Genomic DNA, 19,066 nt, shown 5'->3' on the forward strand with positions numbered 1-19,066 from the left:
GGCAATGGAAACTGGTAGCATCTCAGGCTCATGGAGGAGGTCTTGTATCCAAAATTTCCATCCCAAAACAACTTTTATGCTCTGGGTGACTGTGGCTTAACTTTTTCGCTCTACCATTTTTTTGCTTAAAACACAAAACTAACTCTAAATGGTTGGCCTTGTCTACTGTAACAACTAAATGCAATCTCCAAGGACCTGCCATGTCTAGGAAATATATGCCCATGAATTTAGACTAATATTTTTCCCAAATTATGCAAAAGCAAGGCATCCCTCTTATCCAATTAAATCAAATCTAACTATAATTTTTTTGATTGATACCTTGGGTTCAAAGCCTCTTCTATTGACAAAACATAGTCACTTAGAGCACCCCAAGTTCAATACAAAATGCCCCAATCAGATTTAAAAGGGACCAACCACGTTCTATCCACATACTTGAAACTTCATAGTAAAAGCCCATTTAGCCTCTCACAATTTCGAAATTTGGGGGTGGAAATATGGGTACAGGGGAACTTTCCCTCTCTTCCTCACAACCTCTCTCAATTTCCTCTTCCCAGTGACTGTGGGTCGAAATTTCATACCTGTTGAACCACGTTTTTCCTATAAAGCTTAAACTTAAGAGCAAAAACCCACTGAGTCAGAAAACATTCCCACAATTCTAAACCTTAAGGGTGGAAATATGGGTACAGGGGAACCCTCCCTCTCTTCCTTATAACCTCTCTCAATTTTCTCTTCTCAGTGACTGTGGGTCGAAGTTTCAGACCTGTTATATTTTTATGCTTTTTCTACACTTTTGTTATTAGCATTTTGATTCTCTCTTGTCAAAGCACCATTAGCCTTTTGTTTATTATATATTTGGAATTTTAGGCTTGATTCTTTACAATAAACACCTCTAAAGAACCCAATGGGAGATTTGGGCTGTTCTCGCATTTTCAGCCCTTATCACAAAATGTCCCCGACAATAGTTAAAGGAAAAAAAAAAAAAAGAAAAAACCTATGACAAATAACCCTTTACTTACCATATTTAACTCCTAATCACTTTTTTCATGTGAGATTGTCCAATTGTCCACTATTTTTTTTTTGTTGAAATAATTACAATATGCTACTATTTCTACAGTTTGAAAATTTTCCTTTCTAAACCCCTAAGTAATTTTTCCATTAGAAGGCGCCATCTCCAATCAAGTTACAAAGCTCTTGGCTTCACTTAAATATATATATATATATATATATATATATATAAAGTAAAAGGCAAAAGCACCCCTTGGACTCTTAAGTCAAAATCAAATTAATCCCTTGATCTTCTATTTAAAATAAGAAACCCCTAAACTTTGAGAAATATTGAAATTAATCATTATGAATATATTATCGTCGTCTTATCATTTTTTTTGTTAAAAATTTATTTTAGAATATATTTTAATAAAAAATTAAATTATATTTTAATTGAAGTTTTTTTCCCTATTTCTTTTATCAACTAAGATGAAAATTTAGATACAATGATTATTTTGGGTATTTTTCAAAATTCAGAAACTTCTAATTTGAAATTTGGCAATCAGAGTTACTTTGATATTGACCAAAAGTTTAATCAGTGTTTTTGAATTTTTACCCTTTTTTAATTTAAATGTGGCTTTGATTTTTTTTTTTTTTTAAGGCGGGGTGGGGGGGGGGGGAGGGGGGTAAGAGAACTGATTTCAATGATTATAGGATCTAAGAATATAATGAAATCTTAATGACAAATTAGGGGGGCAAATTTGAGTAACAGTGATAACATATATCAAAGTTAAAAATAAAAAGTGTGATCAAAATGATACATGTTATTTGCATATGAACTACAAATTAAAGAAAAATAATTGAGATGTTCATGTTCATGTTCGTGAGAGAGAGAGAGAGAGAGAGAGAGAGAGAGAGAGCTTTTGTGGTCCCAACTCCCAATTTAACAAAGTCAATGATCATATTAGTATTTTTTTTTTTTTAAACTAGTGTCAGTTGAAATTGATTGACACCTCCTAAGATTTTCAATGAAGACATCCATAATTCAAAATTTCATTTCCCCAACTATGAAATCATCAACAACAAAATATTAAACTATTTACCCTATAAGATCATTTACAATATCCATCATAAAGTGTGTGTGTGTGTGTGTATTGTAATTAACACTCTCTAACTTGAAATTAATTTACAATATGCATCACAACATCCAAAATTAATATTAAAACTAACTAATTAATGAGTAAGTGGGTACTTGGGATACATTAATATTGAATAAGTCATATTATGGATAATTATTTAACACTATCAGAGCAATTTTCTTATTTCATATGAATTAAAGGTGAGTTTCATTAATTAAATTTATGATGAGATTAATTCACCATTAATATATAAAAGAGTATCACATTACGATCCTCTGAGAGGATTAAATATTTTTCTCAAAAATAATAGATTATGCTCATTATTAGTGTAATATCTACTCCAATCAACTCAATAATTTGTTAATGTTGGCTGTGATAATAAAATTTAAGTATTGACAATTGATAAAAAAAATTATAATTTAAGATAAAAAATTATATAATTTTAAAAAATGGTAGATACTGAAGTACAATGGCATGGTACTGTACAATTATATTTTAAAAAATGACATAAGCTTATGAATTAATATGAAATTTAAATAATAATAAAAATTGAATAAGATTTATTGTGTGGAGTAATATGTTAGTGGTGATTCGTGAATATCTAATAATTAGTCAGCATACAATATAACCAAAATATAAAACTATTTTGTATCAAGAAAATATATAAAACTATTTATTGGAAATCTGGTAATTATGGTAATTGTTTATAAATCCTACAATTTTATGAAAATATCATATGGCATAGAATCTAATTTATGGTGCAAATATATATAGAAGGTTTTTAAAAGGATTCTTTATAGAAAAATTTAAACCAAATAGTCTCGAAAAGTGCGATTTTTCTGAAACTTATCTTGTAACATTAGAAAAAGTTAACGATAAAGTCAAAAGCTTTTAATGAAATAAATATTCTCAAAAAAAAAAAAAAAAACGTATAGATATATCATATAGATATACCGTATACAGATAAATACAGATAAATATTATATTAGTCAAAATGAGTTGTTAGAAATAGTTTTAATAGTACAACATTGCATATGGTTTTTGGAAGTAACAATGAAGATGATAAATAAAACAAATTATCATACCCTACCCATGCTACTGAGAAAGATTCATGACAGCCCAAAAGACCTCTGGAAGAAATACTATATATATTCCTAACATGTATCTACCATTTATTTAATTTAACAGAATTAATTGTAAAAATATATAGTTATGGAAGTATCAATTTAGATACTCATAATAATCGTATGATGATAGTAAAGCAAGCAAGCTTTTTTCTGTCAACACCAAAAAAGACCTAGGAAAGAAATTAAGCCATTTTCCTGTAACCTATATCAATATATCTATATAGTATCATTTATTAAAATGTGGACCCCTTCATAAATTCAAATATGGAGAAACCAAGAACTACACAATTTACTGTCGAAATAAAAGGAAAAGAGTTTTTAAGAGAGTGATACACGCGTAGGCAGTGACAGTGTTTTCATTGTAAACTGTAAAGTTAAATGGATAAGGCACAAAATTAGCAAGGCCCACCGGCCTAAATTGCCTCCACACTCGGATATAAATTTGTATCAAGCACATGGCGAACTCTCTCACTCACACACAAACAAAATCTAAGAAAATAGTCTCTTCTCTGCCATGGAAGTTGAAAGTGCTAGTTCTGAGGGCAAAGCGAGTCCCGTGAGGAATATCTTTCTGGTGTCTTCAATAGCAGCTGGGGTTCAATTTGGATGGGCTCTACAGCTATCTTTGTTGACCCCATATGTTCAGCTTTTGGGTATTCCTCACAAATGGGCTGCTTTCATTTGGCTCTGTGGCCCTATCTCCGGCATGCTTGTTCAACCCATAGTTGGCTATTACAGTGACCGTTCCACCTCTCGTTTCGGTCGCCGTAGACCCTTTATTGCCGCCGGAGCTGCCCTCGTCGCCGCCTCTGTTTTCCTCATCGGATATGCTGCTGACTTTGGTCACCTCTCTGGTGATTCCTTAAACAAACCCTTGAAGCCACGAGCAGTCGTTGTGTTTGTGGTTGGGTTTTGGATCCTTGATGTTGCTAACAACATGTTACAAGGTCCATGTCGTGCTCTTCTAGCTGATCTTTCCGCAAATGACCAGAAAAGAATGCGTATTGCCAATAATATGTTCTCTTTCTTCATGGCTGTTGGTAACGTATTAGGCTATTCTGCTGGTTCACTCAAAAAACTCTACACGATTTTGCCTTTCACACACACTAAAGCTTGTGATGCGTATTGTGCAAATCTCAAGACTTGTTTTTTCATCTCTATTGCATTGTTGTTAACTTTGACCACATTGGCTCTCACTTTGGTGAAAGAAAAAACTTTTTCAGAACCAGAAGTTGATTCTGCAGTGGAGGATGGAAAAGTACCATGCTTTGGTGAAATATCGGGGGCTTTCAAAGAGCTTAAAAGACCCATGTGGATTTTGCTCATGGTGACATGTTTCAATTGGATTGCATGGTTCCCTTTCGTTCTCTTTGACACTGATTGGATGGGGAGAGAGGTGTTTGGAGGTGATGCTGCTGCGAAAGGAAAGCAGGGGGACTTGTACAACGTGGGTGTACGCACTGGTGCATTGGGGTTGATGCTTAACTCTGTGGTGTTGGGTTTCACATCTTTAGGGGTGGAGCACTTGGCTCGTGGGCTTGGGGGAGTGAAGCGTTTATGGGGTATTGCTAATTTCTTGCTAGCTGCGTGTTTGGCCATGACTGTGTTGGTTACCAAGTTGGCCAAGGAGGCTCGCGATGGTCATCCGGTGGCGACGCCACCACCGGGAGGCATTAAGGCCGGCGCTTTGGCTCTCTTCGCGGTGTTGGGTGTACCGCAATCGGTAAGCATTTCTACTCGATAAAAAACGTATCCCATGCGCTGCATATATTTATTATGTCATAGTTGAAGAATTAGATATTTGAATTGCCTTTGTTATAAAAATTATCTAATAAGATAAAACAATTAAAAAAAAAAAAAAAAAACGTATAGATATATCATATAGATATACCGTATACAGATAAATACAGATAAATATTATATTAGTCAAAATGAGTTGTTAGAAATAGTTTTAATAGTACAACATTGCATATGGTTTTTGGAAGTAACAATGAAGATGATAAATAAAACAAATTATCATACCCTACCCATGCTACTGAGAAAGATTCATGACAGCCCAAAAGACCTCTGGAAGAAATACTATATATATTCCTAACATGTATCTACCATTTATTTAATTTAACAGAATTAATTGTAAAAATATATAGTTATGGAAGTATCAATTTAGATACTCATATATAATCGTATGATGATAGTAAAGCAAGCAAGCTTTTTTCTGTCAACACCAAAAAAGACCTAGGAAAGAAATTAAGCAATTTTCAATATATCTATATAGTATCATTTATTAAAATGTGGACCCCTTCATAAATTCAAATATGGAGAAACCAAGAACTACACAATTTACTGTCGAAATAAAAGGAAAAGAGTTTTTAAGAGAGTGATACACGCGTAGGCAGTGACAGTGTTTTCATTGTAAACTGTAAAGTTAAATGGATAAGGCACAAAATTAGCAAGGCCCACCGGCCTAAATTGCCTCCACACTCGGATATAAATTTGTATCAAGCACATGGCGAACTCTCTCACTCACACACAAACAAAATCTAAGAAAATAGTCTCTTCTCTGCCATGGAAGTTGAAAGTGCTAGTTCTGAGGGCAAAGCGAGTCCCGTGAGGAATATCTTTCTGGTGTCTTCAATAGCAGCTGGGGTTCAATTTGGATGGGCTCTACAGCTATCTTTGTTGACCCCATATGTTCAGCTTTTGGGTATTCCTCACAAATGGGCTGCTTTCATTTGGCTCTGTGGCCCTATCTCCGGCATGCTTGTTCAACCCATAGTTGGCTATTACAGTGACCGTTCCACCTCTCGTTTCGGTCGCCGTAGACCCTTTATTGCCGCCGGAGCTGCCCTCGTCGCCGCCTCTGTTTTCCTCATCGGATATGCTGCTGACTTTGGTCACCTCTCTGGTGATTCCTTAAACAAACCCTTGAAGCCACGAGCAGTCGTTGTGTTTGTGGTTGGGTTTTGGATCCTTGATGTTGCTAACAACATGTTACAAGGTCCATGTCGTGCTCTTCTAGCTGATCTTTCCGCAAATGACCAGAAAAGAATGCGTATTGCCAATAATATGTTCTCTTTCTTCATGGCTGTTGGTAACGTATTAGGCTATTCTGCTGGTTCACTCAAAAAACTCTACACGATTTTGCCTTTCACACACACTAAAGCTTGTGATGCGTATTGTGCAAATCTCAAGACTTGTTTTTTCATCTCTATTGCATTGTTGTTAACTTTGACCACATTGGCTCTCACTTTGGTGAAAGAAAAAACTTTTTCAGAACCAGAAGTTGATTCTGCAGTGGAGGATGGAAAAGTACCATGCTTTGGTGAAATATCGGGGGCTTTCAAAGAGCTTAAAAGACCCATGTGGATTTTGCTCATGGTGACATGTTTCAATTGGATTGCATGGTTCCCTTTCGTTCTCTTTGACACTGATTGGATGGGGAGAGAGGTGTTTGGAGGTGATGCTGCTGCGAAAGGAAAGCAGGGGGACTTGTACAACGTGGGTGTACGCACTGGTGCATTGGGGTTGATGCTTAACTCTGTGGTGTTGGGTTTCACATCTTTAGGGGTGGAGCACTTGGCTCGTGGGCTTGGGGGAGTGAAGCGTTTATGGGGTATTGCTAATTTCTTGCTAGCTGCGTGTTTGGCCATGACTGTGTTGGTTACCAAGTTGGCCAAGGAGGCTCGCGATGGTCATCCGGTGGCGACGCCACCACCGGGAGGCATTAAGGCCGGCGCTTTGGCTCTCTTCGCGGTGTTGGGTGTACCGCAATCGGTAAGCATTTCTACTCGATAAAAAACGTATCCCATGCGCTGCATATATTTATTATGTCATAGTTGAAGAATTAGATATTTGAATTGCCTTTGTTATAAAAATTATCTAATAAGATAAAACAATTAATGAGACATTTTTCTCACAGGATGCATGGGTCCCACAATATTGTGAGTAATAAGTCTCACGAGATACATTTTCTTAGCTAATATCACTTTGAAGTACGAGTTGAACTCTAAGACCTCTGACTAACTGGCATATATCTAACGAGTATTTTTAGAAACTTTATTAATGTATAATTATAAGAAAATTTTAATATAAATTTAGTAAAAAAATATAATAATAAAAAACGGTCAAAAAGTCAAAATAAATTTCATAAAAAGTTTATACTTATCATAATATATAGGTCCTACATGATTGTACATCTACACACTATGATAATACAAAATCAATGCATAAAATAATTACTCTTACCCAACACTGCAATAATCTTCCTCAAAAAACACTGCAATAATAATAATTCTTTTCTGGGTGATGTTAAAGATGATATAAATTAATTTAATTATATAAATCTTATAAATTAATGTCATCTATTATTTATAAAAAAAAAAAAAAGTAATTTAAACGATCATTTATCACGGTGTTTAAATAGTACCAATTATATGCTTACTGCATCATTTTATTAAGTTTTTTTTTTTTTTTTTTTTTGGGTAAGATTTGTAAGATTGAGATCTCGTACATCATCACCGGATGTAATTAGACCCAAATCCAATATGACAAATAAAAAAAAGTTAAAAAATTAACTTTTTTAGTTTCCATTAGATTAGATATCATTTGATATTGCACAAGATGTCGATCCAAATTTGTAATATCATTATTCTTTCTTTCTTTGTTGATCCTTGAGATCTTTGCATGTTCTCTAGATGTGCTAGCTGCAATTCTTTTTCTCACTTCCTCCCGTTTTCTATTTTTGGCCCCATCCTACTTTGTGAGCCACACTTTGTCTTTTCTTTCAGTCTCCTCTATTATTTAATTTGTAATTCATTTTGATAAATTATGGTTGCGTATACGTTACAATTCTTTGACATGAAAGAGGGAGACAGAGAGATCTATAGTTTTTGGAATTTATTGCTTAATCCTTGCATTGTCACTTTTTGAATTTTATGTCAAATTAATTATTGTCATTATGTTACGCTAAAATTATTTAGTGCATGCCAGAAGATCTGTATTTTAGTGAGATTACCAAATAGAATCAAAATTAAACCATCATTCTAATCATTTAATTTAAAAATAATAATAATTCAATACTTCCCTCTTTCTCAACTATTAAATTATAAATTTAAAAAAAAAGGAAAAAAAATGTTACTTTTTAAGATTCAAAATAAATGTTAAAGCTAGAGTTATATAAATTAATGTAGGGACAATATTCAAATAAAGGAATTATTTGTTGAAAGAAAAATAAATAAAACATTCCTTGCATATTGGTGCAGGTGACTTATAGCATTCCTTTCGCTTTAGCTTCCATATTTTCTAACTCATCAGGCGCGGGCCAAGGTATGGTTTCTTTTATCCTATATATATATATATATATATCCAAATTAATTCTTTGATTGCTTTGGGTATATTTCTCTTATAAGTGTTGGATCTTTACAGGACTTTCTTTGGGAGTTCTGAATCTTGCAATCGTGATACCTCAGGTAGATTTCACTTCAGTTTGCTTTATTCTTTTATCTTTTATTTTTCTGTCACATTTCCCTGGTTCTAGTTACTTCAACTCATAAAGTTTTTTGTTGTTAAATAGATACTTTAATCCGATTTTTTCCTACACTAAACATATATATATCATAACGGAGGGGGCAGTTTAGATATTATTTATCTTTTTTTTTTTTTTTTTTAAATATTCCAATCAACACATGTATTTAATGGTGTTTTTAATAAATTTTAAATGCATGACCTCAACTTTCATCTTATATAATATTTTTTGGATTAGTTAGATATTTGTTTAATAAATTTTGAATTCACAACCTCACCTTTCATCTTAATTTTTTTTAATTTTTAGATGCTCGTATCGGTTACTAGTGGACCCTGGGATTCCTTATTCGGAGGTGGTAACCTACCAGCATTCGTGGTGGGTGCTTTTGCGGCTGCGATAAGTGGAATATTGGCACTCACCATGCTCCCATCTCCACCCCTGATGTTCCTAATTCCAAAAATGCAAGGCCTGTCATCGCTGCCTGTCATTGAGAATTCCCAAGTTCTTTTAGGTTCATCCCCACTTTTATCGTGGGACAGTTGTAATAGAATAATTGTGTAATAGACATATGTGTCCCAAGGTCACCAAATGCTATCACAGCCATTTTTGTTTTTAACGGCATCAATGGCTACAAAATCCAAAGCGTCAATGGCTGCATCATGTGTGATACTGCCTTTTTTTTTTCTTTCTTTTTTTGGGTCTGTAATACTTTCATGCCTAATAGAAGGGAAGGAGAATATGATATAGTCCTTCTTTTTTCATCTGTTTTTATTTTTGGTGATTTTAAAAACCATATCCCATGTATATATATTGGGGTGATAAATATAACTTTTTATTTTTACATCTCATAACCCCAGTCAAGATGATGGATTTGTTCAATAAATACTACAAATATAATGAGACAATCTAAATATAAATTAGGTCATATTTTGGTAAACATATGGCCAACTGGGCAATGAAGAAAGGAGTTTGTTTAGCCCACATTGAGTAGCATAAAAACTTCAAGACTGGAAAGTTCATTTGTTATCCCATACTGGAAAGGTAATGCTCGTTGCAGTGTATTTAGTATTTATAGACTATCTTGCTTTTTTTTTTTTTTTTTTTGAGGAACTAGGCTATCTTGCTTTGAATTTTTAAAGTAGTTGCAACTTGCAAGTGATAACTCAGTTTGTATGACATTCTTTGTAGTTTAAATTTGTAATTCGAATTCGAATCTCACCTCCCTAATTAGTGTCTAAAGTTTGTAATACGAATTTGAATCTCACCTCCCTAAATAGTGTCTAAAGTTTGTAATTTGAATCTCGCCTCCATAGTTAGTGTCTATTGGGGTGGGCTCCCCTCCCGTTATAATATCTCCAGTTCTCTCATGTTTTTACCTCAATGAAAAACACATGGCAAACAACAAATCCTAAGGTTAGAAAAATCACACGTCAAATACCACTTTTCCCTCTCAATTTTTTGTCTTTCTTTCTTCTTTGCATCTTTCTCCAACATCCCCACCCTAACGGACCTCACCTACCTAAGCATTAGATGCATCCAGATTGGCAGAAATCGAAACTTGATGGCAATGGGTTTGGGCTAAAACTGTGGGTTTCACAGCTAAGATTGGCATAGCAAAACAAGAAACCATTGCTATTTGGATTGACACGGTGGGTTTCATGGTTATGCCGCTATGAGCATTGAGGCTCATTCTGGCGGAGGCATGTGAAATTGAGGTCCTCCGGCGAGCTTGGGGAGGTGAGACATCGGGTTTGATATGGATTTCTGGTCGTGGGAGTTCTGATGGGTTGTGGGTTTGGCATGAGACTTCTGAATATGCTTTGAAAGCTATGAAAGAGTCAGCCATGGAAGCTTTGAAAGCTGTCATGAGTCTTTCATTGGTGTAAAAACATGAGAGAACTAGGATTTGTTGCTTGCAACATATCTTTCATTGATGTAAAAACATGAGAGAACCGGAGATATTATAACGGGAGGTGAGCCCGCCCCATGTCTATCTACCAAAGGAAAAAAAAAAAACAAAGTCGGCTTGCCAAAATACGGACAATATAACGTGATCAACTTTCTAGTGGGACATTGTTATGCTTAACAACTTGTCTAATTATTCGGTGCCAGGGGCAGAGGCACACATGAGCTTAGAGCAATTGTCATATGTGTTTATTTTGTTGCGAGTCTTATACATCATACAATGTTAATTTCTTTATAGCATTCATTTTGAAATATGACTATTTTTACAATTACAATATTTTAGTTTCTCAAGTGGACTTCAACCAACAAAACACACGTTTACTCAAACCAAAAATAAATAAATACATACAAAGTTGTCCAGATGCTATTTTTTTTTTTTTTTTAAGTAAATAAGAGTGCACTATGTTTGTGCATATTCAAATGTGAAAATCGCTAAAAGTTTATTGTTTTGCCTAAACGACTGAATTTTTTTTTTGGTGGTAGTCTTAATCTTTAAGCTTCATTTCTTTATTTCTTTTAACTCTATCTATCTCACACATACATACACATAAATATATGAGTTATGACTAATGTACAAGCATGTAATTCGGCTCCCCAAGTTAAAAATCCTAGCTACGCCCCTATTTAGTGCATGTCAAAATACTTATAGTTTAGTGATATTATGGGATCTCCCTTCACTACAAAAAACGTAGGTTTTAGCTGCATTTCAAAAACGTAGTTATAGACCCTACAAACGCAATTATAAGCTATAGCCACGTTTTCTATAGCCGCGTTTACTGCGTGATTATAGCCCCTTGTAGGGTCTATAGCTGCATTTTTTAAACGCGGCTATTGGTCTCCCTATAGCTGCGTTTTTCCACCCCTTATAGACTGAGACTTATAGCTGCATTTTTTTTACAAAATGCAGCTATAGACCCGCTTTATGCTGCGTTTAAAACTCGGTTATAACCTGGACCTATAGCTGCGTTTTTAAAACACAGCTATATGCTCAGACCTGTAGTTGTGTTTTCTAAAATGCGACTATAGACCATCTTTGGGCTGCATTTAGAAATGTGGCCAAAGCCCCCTACATTGGCTATAGATTTTTTTTTTTTTTTATTTTATTTTTAAATTTCATGTTATATCTATAATTCCTGCCCAACCAATTGCAACACAACAAATGCAACCAATTGCAACCAACAGATGTGTTTAGATTTTCTTTAAATTCTAATTAATAGATACCATCGGTATAATATTAAGATATTGTTACAATATCCATCTAGATAAGTATATAAAAAGGCCAAATGCAAAGATTTAATTCCCGATTTGCAAAGAGATTCTCTTTCTTCCTATTCTTGAAAAGTGCCATTTAAGTGGGCATATTATCAAGTTAATGTCACATACTGATTTAAAATCGAAACAATCACATTTCAAATATATATAGATGTGTACTAAACATAGAAATTGACAAGAATAACAATTGTCATCCCAAAAAATATCATGCATATGCGTAACTTAGAAAATGAATAGGTTAAATGTGAGGCTATAAACCCAGGTAGAGAGAGAGAGAGAGAGAGTCTTATGAGAAATGTAATATTTGGAAGCAATATTATAAAAGCTAAGTTGTAATTTGAACAATGGTTAATATAATAGGTGGGACTATAAGCACGACAAAGTTGTAATTTGTGTACTTAATTTTGGAGATTTAAGCATTTGATAATAAAATTTTGTTGGATCTCAAGTTCAAAAGCTTAACGTGAGCTCGAGTTTGTATTAGGAGTGTGGTGTGTGTGTGTGTGTGTGGTGCTACATGTGTATGGTGTTGATGATGAGTACATGTGGTGCAGGCATGCACGTGTGTGCTGCTCATGGGGTGTGCGTGAGTTGCTCGACATAAAATGTACTTTATAAGCACAAGCATAAATACTTTGCTTTGGTAAGCACTAACATAAAATGCCAAAGCATATTAAAATAAATAAATATATAAATAAAGTTGCATTAATTGGCAATTTGTAGTGAAATTTCACCAGATAGCTTGGAATAAGAATCTCAAGTTATCACTTCGAACCCACTCAAAAAAAAATGTCAAGTCATTTATATCTATCTTTGAATTTGATGTCGTTGGTATTATCCTATATATGGACTATGGACACCTTGATTTTTGCATCTTATACACCAACATGCATGACACAGTAACATTAGATTCTTACGTCAAGTAAACATGCAATGCTATATAAAAAGAAAACAAGACAAGATGCTTCGTAAGTTTCACGGAGATATGGTATCAATTAAAACCGTTTTATCCGTATGCATTCATCTTTAATATTGAGGTGAAAGGGTTGAGAATTTATCTGATGTGAAATATTACTTTGTTCTGCAAGTACTAGATGCTGTCAGAGTCAAAAGGTAGTTAACAAAATGCTTAGGACATCTAGACTACAAAAGTGTATACTGTACAACCCATTTTCTGTGGTACACGAGACTAGGAATGTAAAAAAATAAAATAAATAAGGATACCAATAATTACTAAAATTTTATTAAATAAATTGAATTACATAGGAAGAGACACTAATCAGTGGACAAGTGGTACAATTAGACCAGAAAAGGAACCATGCGTTTAAAATAAAAGTTTCTTTTCAGTTCATCAACCAAAAAAAAAAAAAAAAAAGTTATATAATTTTCTATCAATCAGTTCTTTGATTTGAATATCAAACTCATCCTAGTCATGCACATCTTCTTTTTTTTAATACATCGTGGGCTTGACATGACGGAAGTTTGACATGATTTGAATATAATTTTTTAATAAATTCTCTCCTATGTTTTTTCTTAAGTTAATTGGAAGTTTGGTGAATAAAAAAATGATCTTCATCATGTCTAAAGCCCAACCCAGTTGGGCCCATAAGACTACGCTTCAGCCTAAATTCTCTACTAGGATTAGGCCCAAACCGAAACCTAATAAATACAAAGATCTATTGTAGTTCTAGCAGTTGGGCTAGAACAAGTTGGACCAACCAGGCCCAGCACTGAGCAAAGTTAGTAACGTTGTACTGTTTGTAGCGCGGTGCGTTTGGGCTTTTATGTTTGTTTTTTGACTGAGTTGGGGTTTAAGTCAAGTAGTTACATAGGAACATGACATGATAATCAATTAGTTAATATTTACTTTAGGTATATTTCATATATTGTTTTATGCTTGCTAGGCCTTCAACAACTAATAACCATCAAAATTTTTAAAAATATATTAACTATATAAAAAGAGGCAATGCCTCTACAGTGCCATTTTAGTTTATTGAGCCACTTTGTCCCCACTCTTCCTTTTTTTTTTTTTTTTTAGTTTTGAACAGTAACTACAGTACCAAGTCTTCTATTTGTACTTTTTTTTTTCCCTTTTATATATATTGTTATACTGACACAACAAATTTCACAATTATTAAGGTGTCAATTTCTTATAAGTCAAAATAAAATAATAAAATATGAAACTGTGACCAACTACAATTGAAAATAAATGTTTTGTGAAATTGTTGACACTTGTTAGGTGAATGTGTAAAAGTTACAGTACTCTTGGTTTGTTCAATATTTACTCTTTTTTTTTTTAGTCATCGATTTGTTTTTTTTTTTTTTTGTTTTTTTTTCTATATATAAAAAGAGTGAATGATCCTCGGTCGCATTTTTTAGGTCAGCCTCAGATCTCTTGAAGGTATTAGCAGCTTCCAAGAACTTGTCACGCTCTTGCGCTAAGGCATTGCCCTGGCATCGATCTCCTCATCTAACCTGAAAAGAGCCTGGATAGCCCTGCCAATGAAACAAGTAACTCCGTAAAAAGAAAGGAAGGTACTAAACGACAAAAGTCGATAAAGTAAATGTGCCAAAGGACCCACCATGCCTAGGTATTTCTTAAGATCAAGGACAACCTCTGACCCACTCATATTTCTCAGCTAGGCCATGTCAGTAGGAAGAAGAAGAGATTTCTCCAGGGATCGGCTACGAGAGCTCCCTCGACTCCTTGAGATTCCCGCATCAGGCGTTATCCATCAAGGGCTGATCGTGGAGCATGGCAGCGGGCAGCAGGTTTGAGCCTCGGACTGCTGGATGGCCTTCTTACCTTTCCGTTGATCACGAGCTTCAGTTGCTTTGGAGGCCTGGGAAATCTACCCTCCTCAGGCGGGGAGTGTGACTTGCTCCCATCCATTGGCTTTTTACCCTTGGAAGGTCTCTTCCTTTTGGGTCAGGAGACTCGGTCTGGGGGTCTGATACTATGGGGACAGAGGACGACCTGGTTGCACAGTTAAAATCTGGGGCGGAGGTGTAGGAGGCTGGGGCTGTGACTCTTCTGGTCCACCCTTCTTGGAACCGCCTTCGAGCAAGTCAGAAGATTGGTTTGGGCTATCTTTTTATACCCATCTCGGCCTGAGTACCAACTCTTAGGGACTGGAAATCGACTTCGGACAAATGAGGTCCCCTAGGTCACCGGAGGGATCCTCAGATTGATCAGTTAGGTCGAACACACTATATTCGTCTTCAGAAGAGCTCAGTTCAACCACTTCCCTTGCCTTCTTAGACAGTCCTTCCTCGGCCGCCGTTACTTGTTGGGATGAGGAGGGACCTGCTAGTGGAATGCCTTCAGGTATATAAGACCCCTCGAAAAATGCAAAACCGTCTTTCACCACGGTGATCTGCGTAAGCCGAGGGTCACGAGCTCTAATTACGTGCTTCGAGATTGGGAATGATTTCTGAGCTGGGTCGCATCTGAGGATTTGATGAGCGCTCTGACCTGGTTATCAGGTCGTTCAGGAAAAGGTCCGACCTGAGAACGGTTTCCAAATCCGCTTTGTTAACCAGGTGGAATGACGTGCAAAGGCGTGCGGATCTGCAAAAGGAAAATGAAACTCCTATGGTTAATAAGCCAAAGCGGATATATGGTTACAAAGATAAAAATACTGAAACCTAGATTGTCTCCTACTTCGGATATCCTACCTGGCTCTCCCTCTACTGTTGGGCAATGAAAGTCGTTGTGCCACTCCCCCGACACTATGAGGAAATCTTGAGTCAACCCCTTATTGGAATCAAGAAGACACTGGATGAGACGAATCCTATCGTCCTTGTCTTCATATAGTACGTCTTACCCCTCAGGTGATGAAGGTTATAGCACCAGTTCACATCGTGGTGAGTCAGTCTCAGCCCCATTTTCTCATTCAAGATATCTACACATCCTAATATCCTAAATACATTCACGGCACACTGGTAGGAGCCAGGCGAAAAGCCTAAGATAATTGAGGGTCACTGGCCTCATAGGGATTCTCATCCCTCCCTCTACGAAAGCGACTATCGGGATTACGACTTCACCCTCTCTCCTCTTAAGGTACCACTCCCCTTCTTCACAGTACTTCAAACTCACATTATGGGTATCCCATAGTCAACAATGAATTTGTTCATCATCTCTTCGGAATCAACCAACTTCTTAACTTACCCATTTCCCAAAGACGACTAAAAGTTCCAGAAGAGGAAAAGGAGGAGTAAAATCAAGGAAATTTGGGGTCACTAGAAGAAGAAGACTTACAGAAATATGGCGATTCTTTTCAGGAAGAGTGCAAGTTGAACTAGATGCAAGTCATACGCATCAATGGTTGTAAGCGCGAAAATGAGGAAACCAGGCGGTTTAAACAGTACTTATATTCCCCCTTAGGTTCCCAAGTGTAACTGCCTGCACATAAAAGCAGAAGATCCCCACCGAACGATTACCATCACGCCATTGAACGTGGGAAACATGGTGCCGCCAAAATTTAATGTGGGCAAGCATTAAGTCTTGAAACGTAAAAAACGCACATCGAGCAGTCGAAAAGTCGCCAGCATTAGCACAAGCCAAAGTGAGGCGATTCGCCTAAGAGGGTCTGTAGGTATCAAAACCCTTCTCCCCGTCCGAGGAAACGTGCAGCAGGGTTTGAGGGGCTATTGTGGGGCCTGTGGGCCTGACAGCCACAGCCCATCGCGTAGTAGGCCCAAGGCAGCGCTGAGGAGGACTGACCAGCTAAGGCTAAGTTAGACAAAGCCCCTTTTCGACCCACGCCGAGAACCTCTCCGTCCTCGACATACTAGGGATAATTTTGGGAGGGACAAGCCCAGAGCAAACTGTCACATTCGCACTTAATGCATTCACCTAACCCCTCTGGCCGCATTAATGGGGATATAACCCCTTAGCAGGCAACGTTGATCAGAGTGAACCACTTGAGTACTGATAAGGCCTCTGATGGGACGGATGGCCAGAAGGGAGGCGAATGGATGATCAACAGATGGAAGAAAGGGATAGGAAGATGAAGACTATATAAGAAAAGCAAGTAAAGTAAAGAAAGGGGGAGGAAAAAAGAGAGAAGAAAAGGGGCTCCTCGGCCACGGGCCGAGGAGCATTCTCCCCGTTGCAAATTAATTCTAAGTGTTTCTTAATAAAAGAGAGTTCATGCTTGGTGAATACGGCCAGCGTCTAAACCTTTAACCCACTCTCTACAAATTTATTGTTTGGGCTTATTAGGCTGAAAACCCATTCATATTCAGGGTCAAATCCGAATTAAGTCCCTACAAATCATAAGTAGTAGGTTACTACAAGTTGTTATTGGTGGCCAAAAAAGTAGTTTCATTAGTAAGTATAAATTAGAATCAATAACAATTTACCATATTTGATTTGTTATGAAAGTGTTGTGAAAATTATTGTGGACAAACCAAAAATATATAGCGAATATACTACAACTTTATGCATTCACCAAAAAAAAAAAAAAGAGGCCAGCAAAACAGTGAAAGTTAAATAAACCAAAACTACTGTAGCGAAAAATACTATAACTTTTCTCAATCACGCTTTTTATATAATATATATATATATATATAGAAATATAATCTACATACACTTACAATGTAAATTTATATTGTAAACACATAAAAATTGGTAAATGTTGTACACAATTGCAAAATTTGTACAATTTTTTTTTTTTGGTAAATGTATATAATATTTGCTACTTTTTGTGTGTATACAATGTAAGCTTACATTACAAGTAAAAAGTAAACATATAAAGATCCTTTAAAATAAAAAAAAAACAAGCTCAAACCAAGTTGGTGAACTTGAAGGAAAAAAAAGAAGGAAAAAGGCAAGTCACTAAACAAAAAATACTGTTCATAAACACTATTCATGAGCCTNTTATGAAAATATACTAAGTATAATATTTGGCATCTATTGCATACACTTTGCGTCTATATATAATCTATAATATATAATAATTCCCTTAAGAGATAGATCTATAATAATTCACTTATCACATTGTTATTACCAGGTCTGTTATGAAAGAAAGCATCAGTCTCATCTTATAGTTGTTTCCTAATGAGGGGTTTTAGGATGGTTTTAGGATATTTGTCGCTCTTCTTTATCTCCTGATTCTCCTCCATCCATCCACAGAGGGTTTCCATATCTATCTCAATAGATATTTCTAAACCATGAGATATAATGTTCTCTACAAGTGTTATTTGAAATCTTAGTGGAAGACTTGATTGGTTATCTCATCTTTTCTTTTCTTTTAACAGTTTCGAGTTCATAAGTAGTGACAGTTACCCTATAAAGACTTATTTTTACTATAACTCCGATTGATTCCCTTAACAAAGACATTGTCTTTGAGTTGCAAGCCCATTCTTCAACAAGCACGCGATCAAAGCCTTGGGCTCTTCCTACTACTTGGAGCTTACAATTTCATGTTTATTTTACTCCCATCACTGATCACCCTTCCCTCATAGTGGTATTTTAATATCAAGTAGTCAAGAGTATTTAGCCTTACAAGGTAGTCCTTAGGTACATGTTAACAAAGACAGTTCAAGTATAGAAGTGAGTCATTCAGCATAAATAGTATTTGACCGGTTAGACAAGTGCCCATTTGAAAACTTCATATCTGTTTGCTCTTGAAATTTCACTAATCTAGGATCACCCTCGTCAATTCATCTTTCACTTTCTCACTTGTTCTTATTTAAACATTAATTATAACTATTTGGTAATATAATTCTAATAAACTAAATAAATACAATTTCAAAAGCCAAGTCACAATTTTACAATATATGGTCAACACTAGTGAACTTATGTATGTTTAATTTTCATTAGGAGTTTAGTTATAAAATATACATCTTAAACATTAATCAGAAGCAATGGAAACAATGAAAATTGTGAATGCTTAAGATCCTTTTGAAAACCAATCCAAATTAGTCATTACTTTTATAAAAAAAAAAATTAGTTAATTTGTCTTTCCACTCGAACAAGTATTCTTGATTTCATCTATTCTGACTCATCTCCTATCGAATCAATCAGAGCCAGTAGTATTACATTATTT

At 35.5% G+C, this 19,066-nt stretch overlaps 2 protein-coding genes across 2 annotated transcripts; both read left to right on the forward strand.

The window, feature by feature from the left end:
* The first annotated feature begins 3,686 nt into the window (after positions 1-3,686).
* Positions 3,687-5,009, forward strand: LOC136066510 (sucrose transport protein SUC2-like). The gene has a single exon (XM_065770908.1). It carries the CDS (start codon positions 3,765-3,767, stop codon positions 4,992-4,994), a length of 1,230 nt encoding a protein of 409 aa, XP_065626980.1. The 5' UTR covers positions 3,687-3,764; the 3' UTR covers positions 4,995-5,009.
* Positions 5,010-5,738: 729 nt separating this feature from the next.
* Positions 5,739-9,535, forward strand: LOC111984700 (sucrose transport protein SUC2). Its single transcript, XM_024016314.2, is given in 5 exon segments — positions 5,739-7,024; positions 8,512-8,575; positions 8,675-8,718; positions 9,081-9,207; positions 9,210-9,535. Coding segments are annotated over 5 exon segments (1,500 nt in total). The 5' UTR covers positions 5,739-5,815; the 3' UTR covers positions 9,266-9,535.
* The last annotated feature ends 9,531 nt before the right edge of the window (positions 9,536-19,066 follow it).

The sequence above is a fragment of the Quercus suber genome, unplaced genomic scaffold (assembly GCF_002906115.3).
Source record: "Quercus suber isolate HL8 unplaced genomic scaffold, Cork oak 2.0 scaffold_4, whole genome shotgun sequence".
Taxonomy (NCBI): domain Eukaryota; kingdom Viridiplantae; phylum Streptophyta; class Magnoliopsida; order Fagales; family Fagaceae; genus Quercus; species Quercus suber.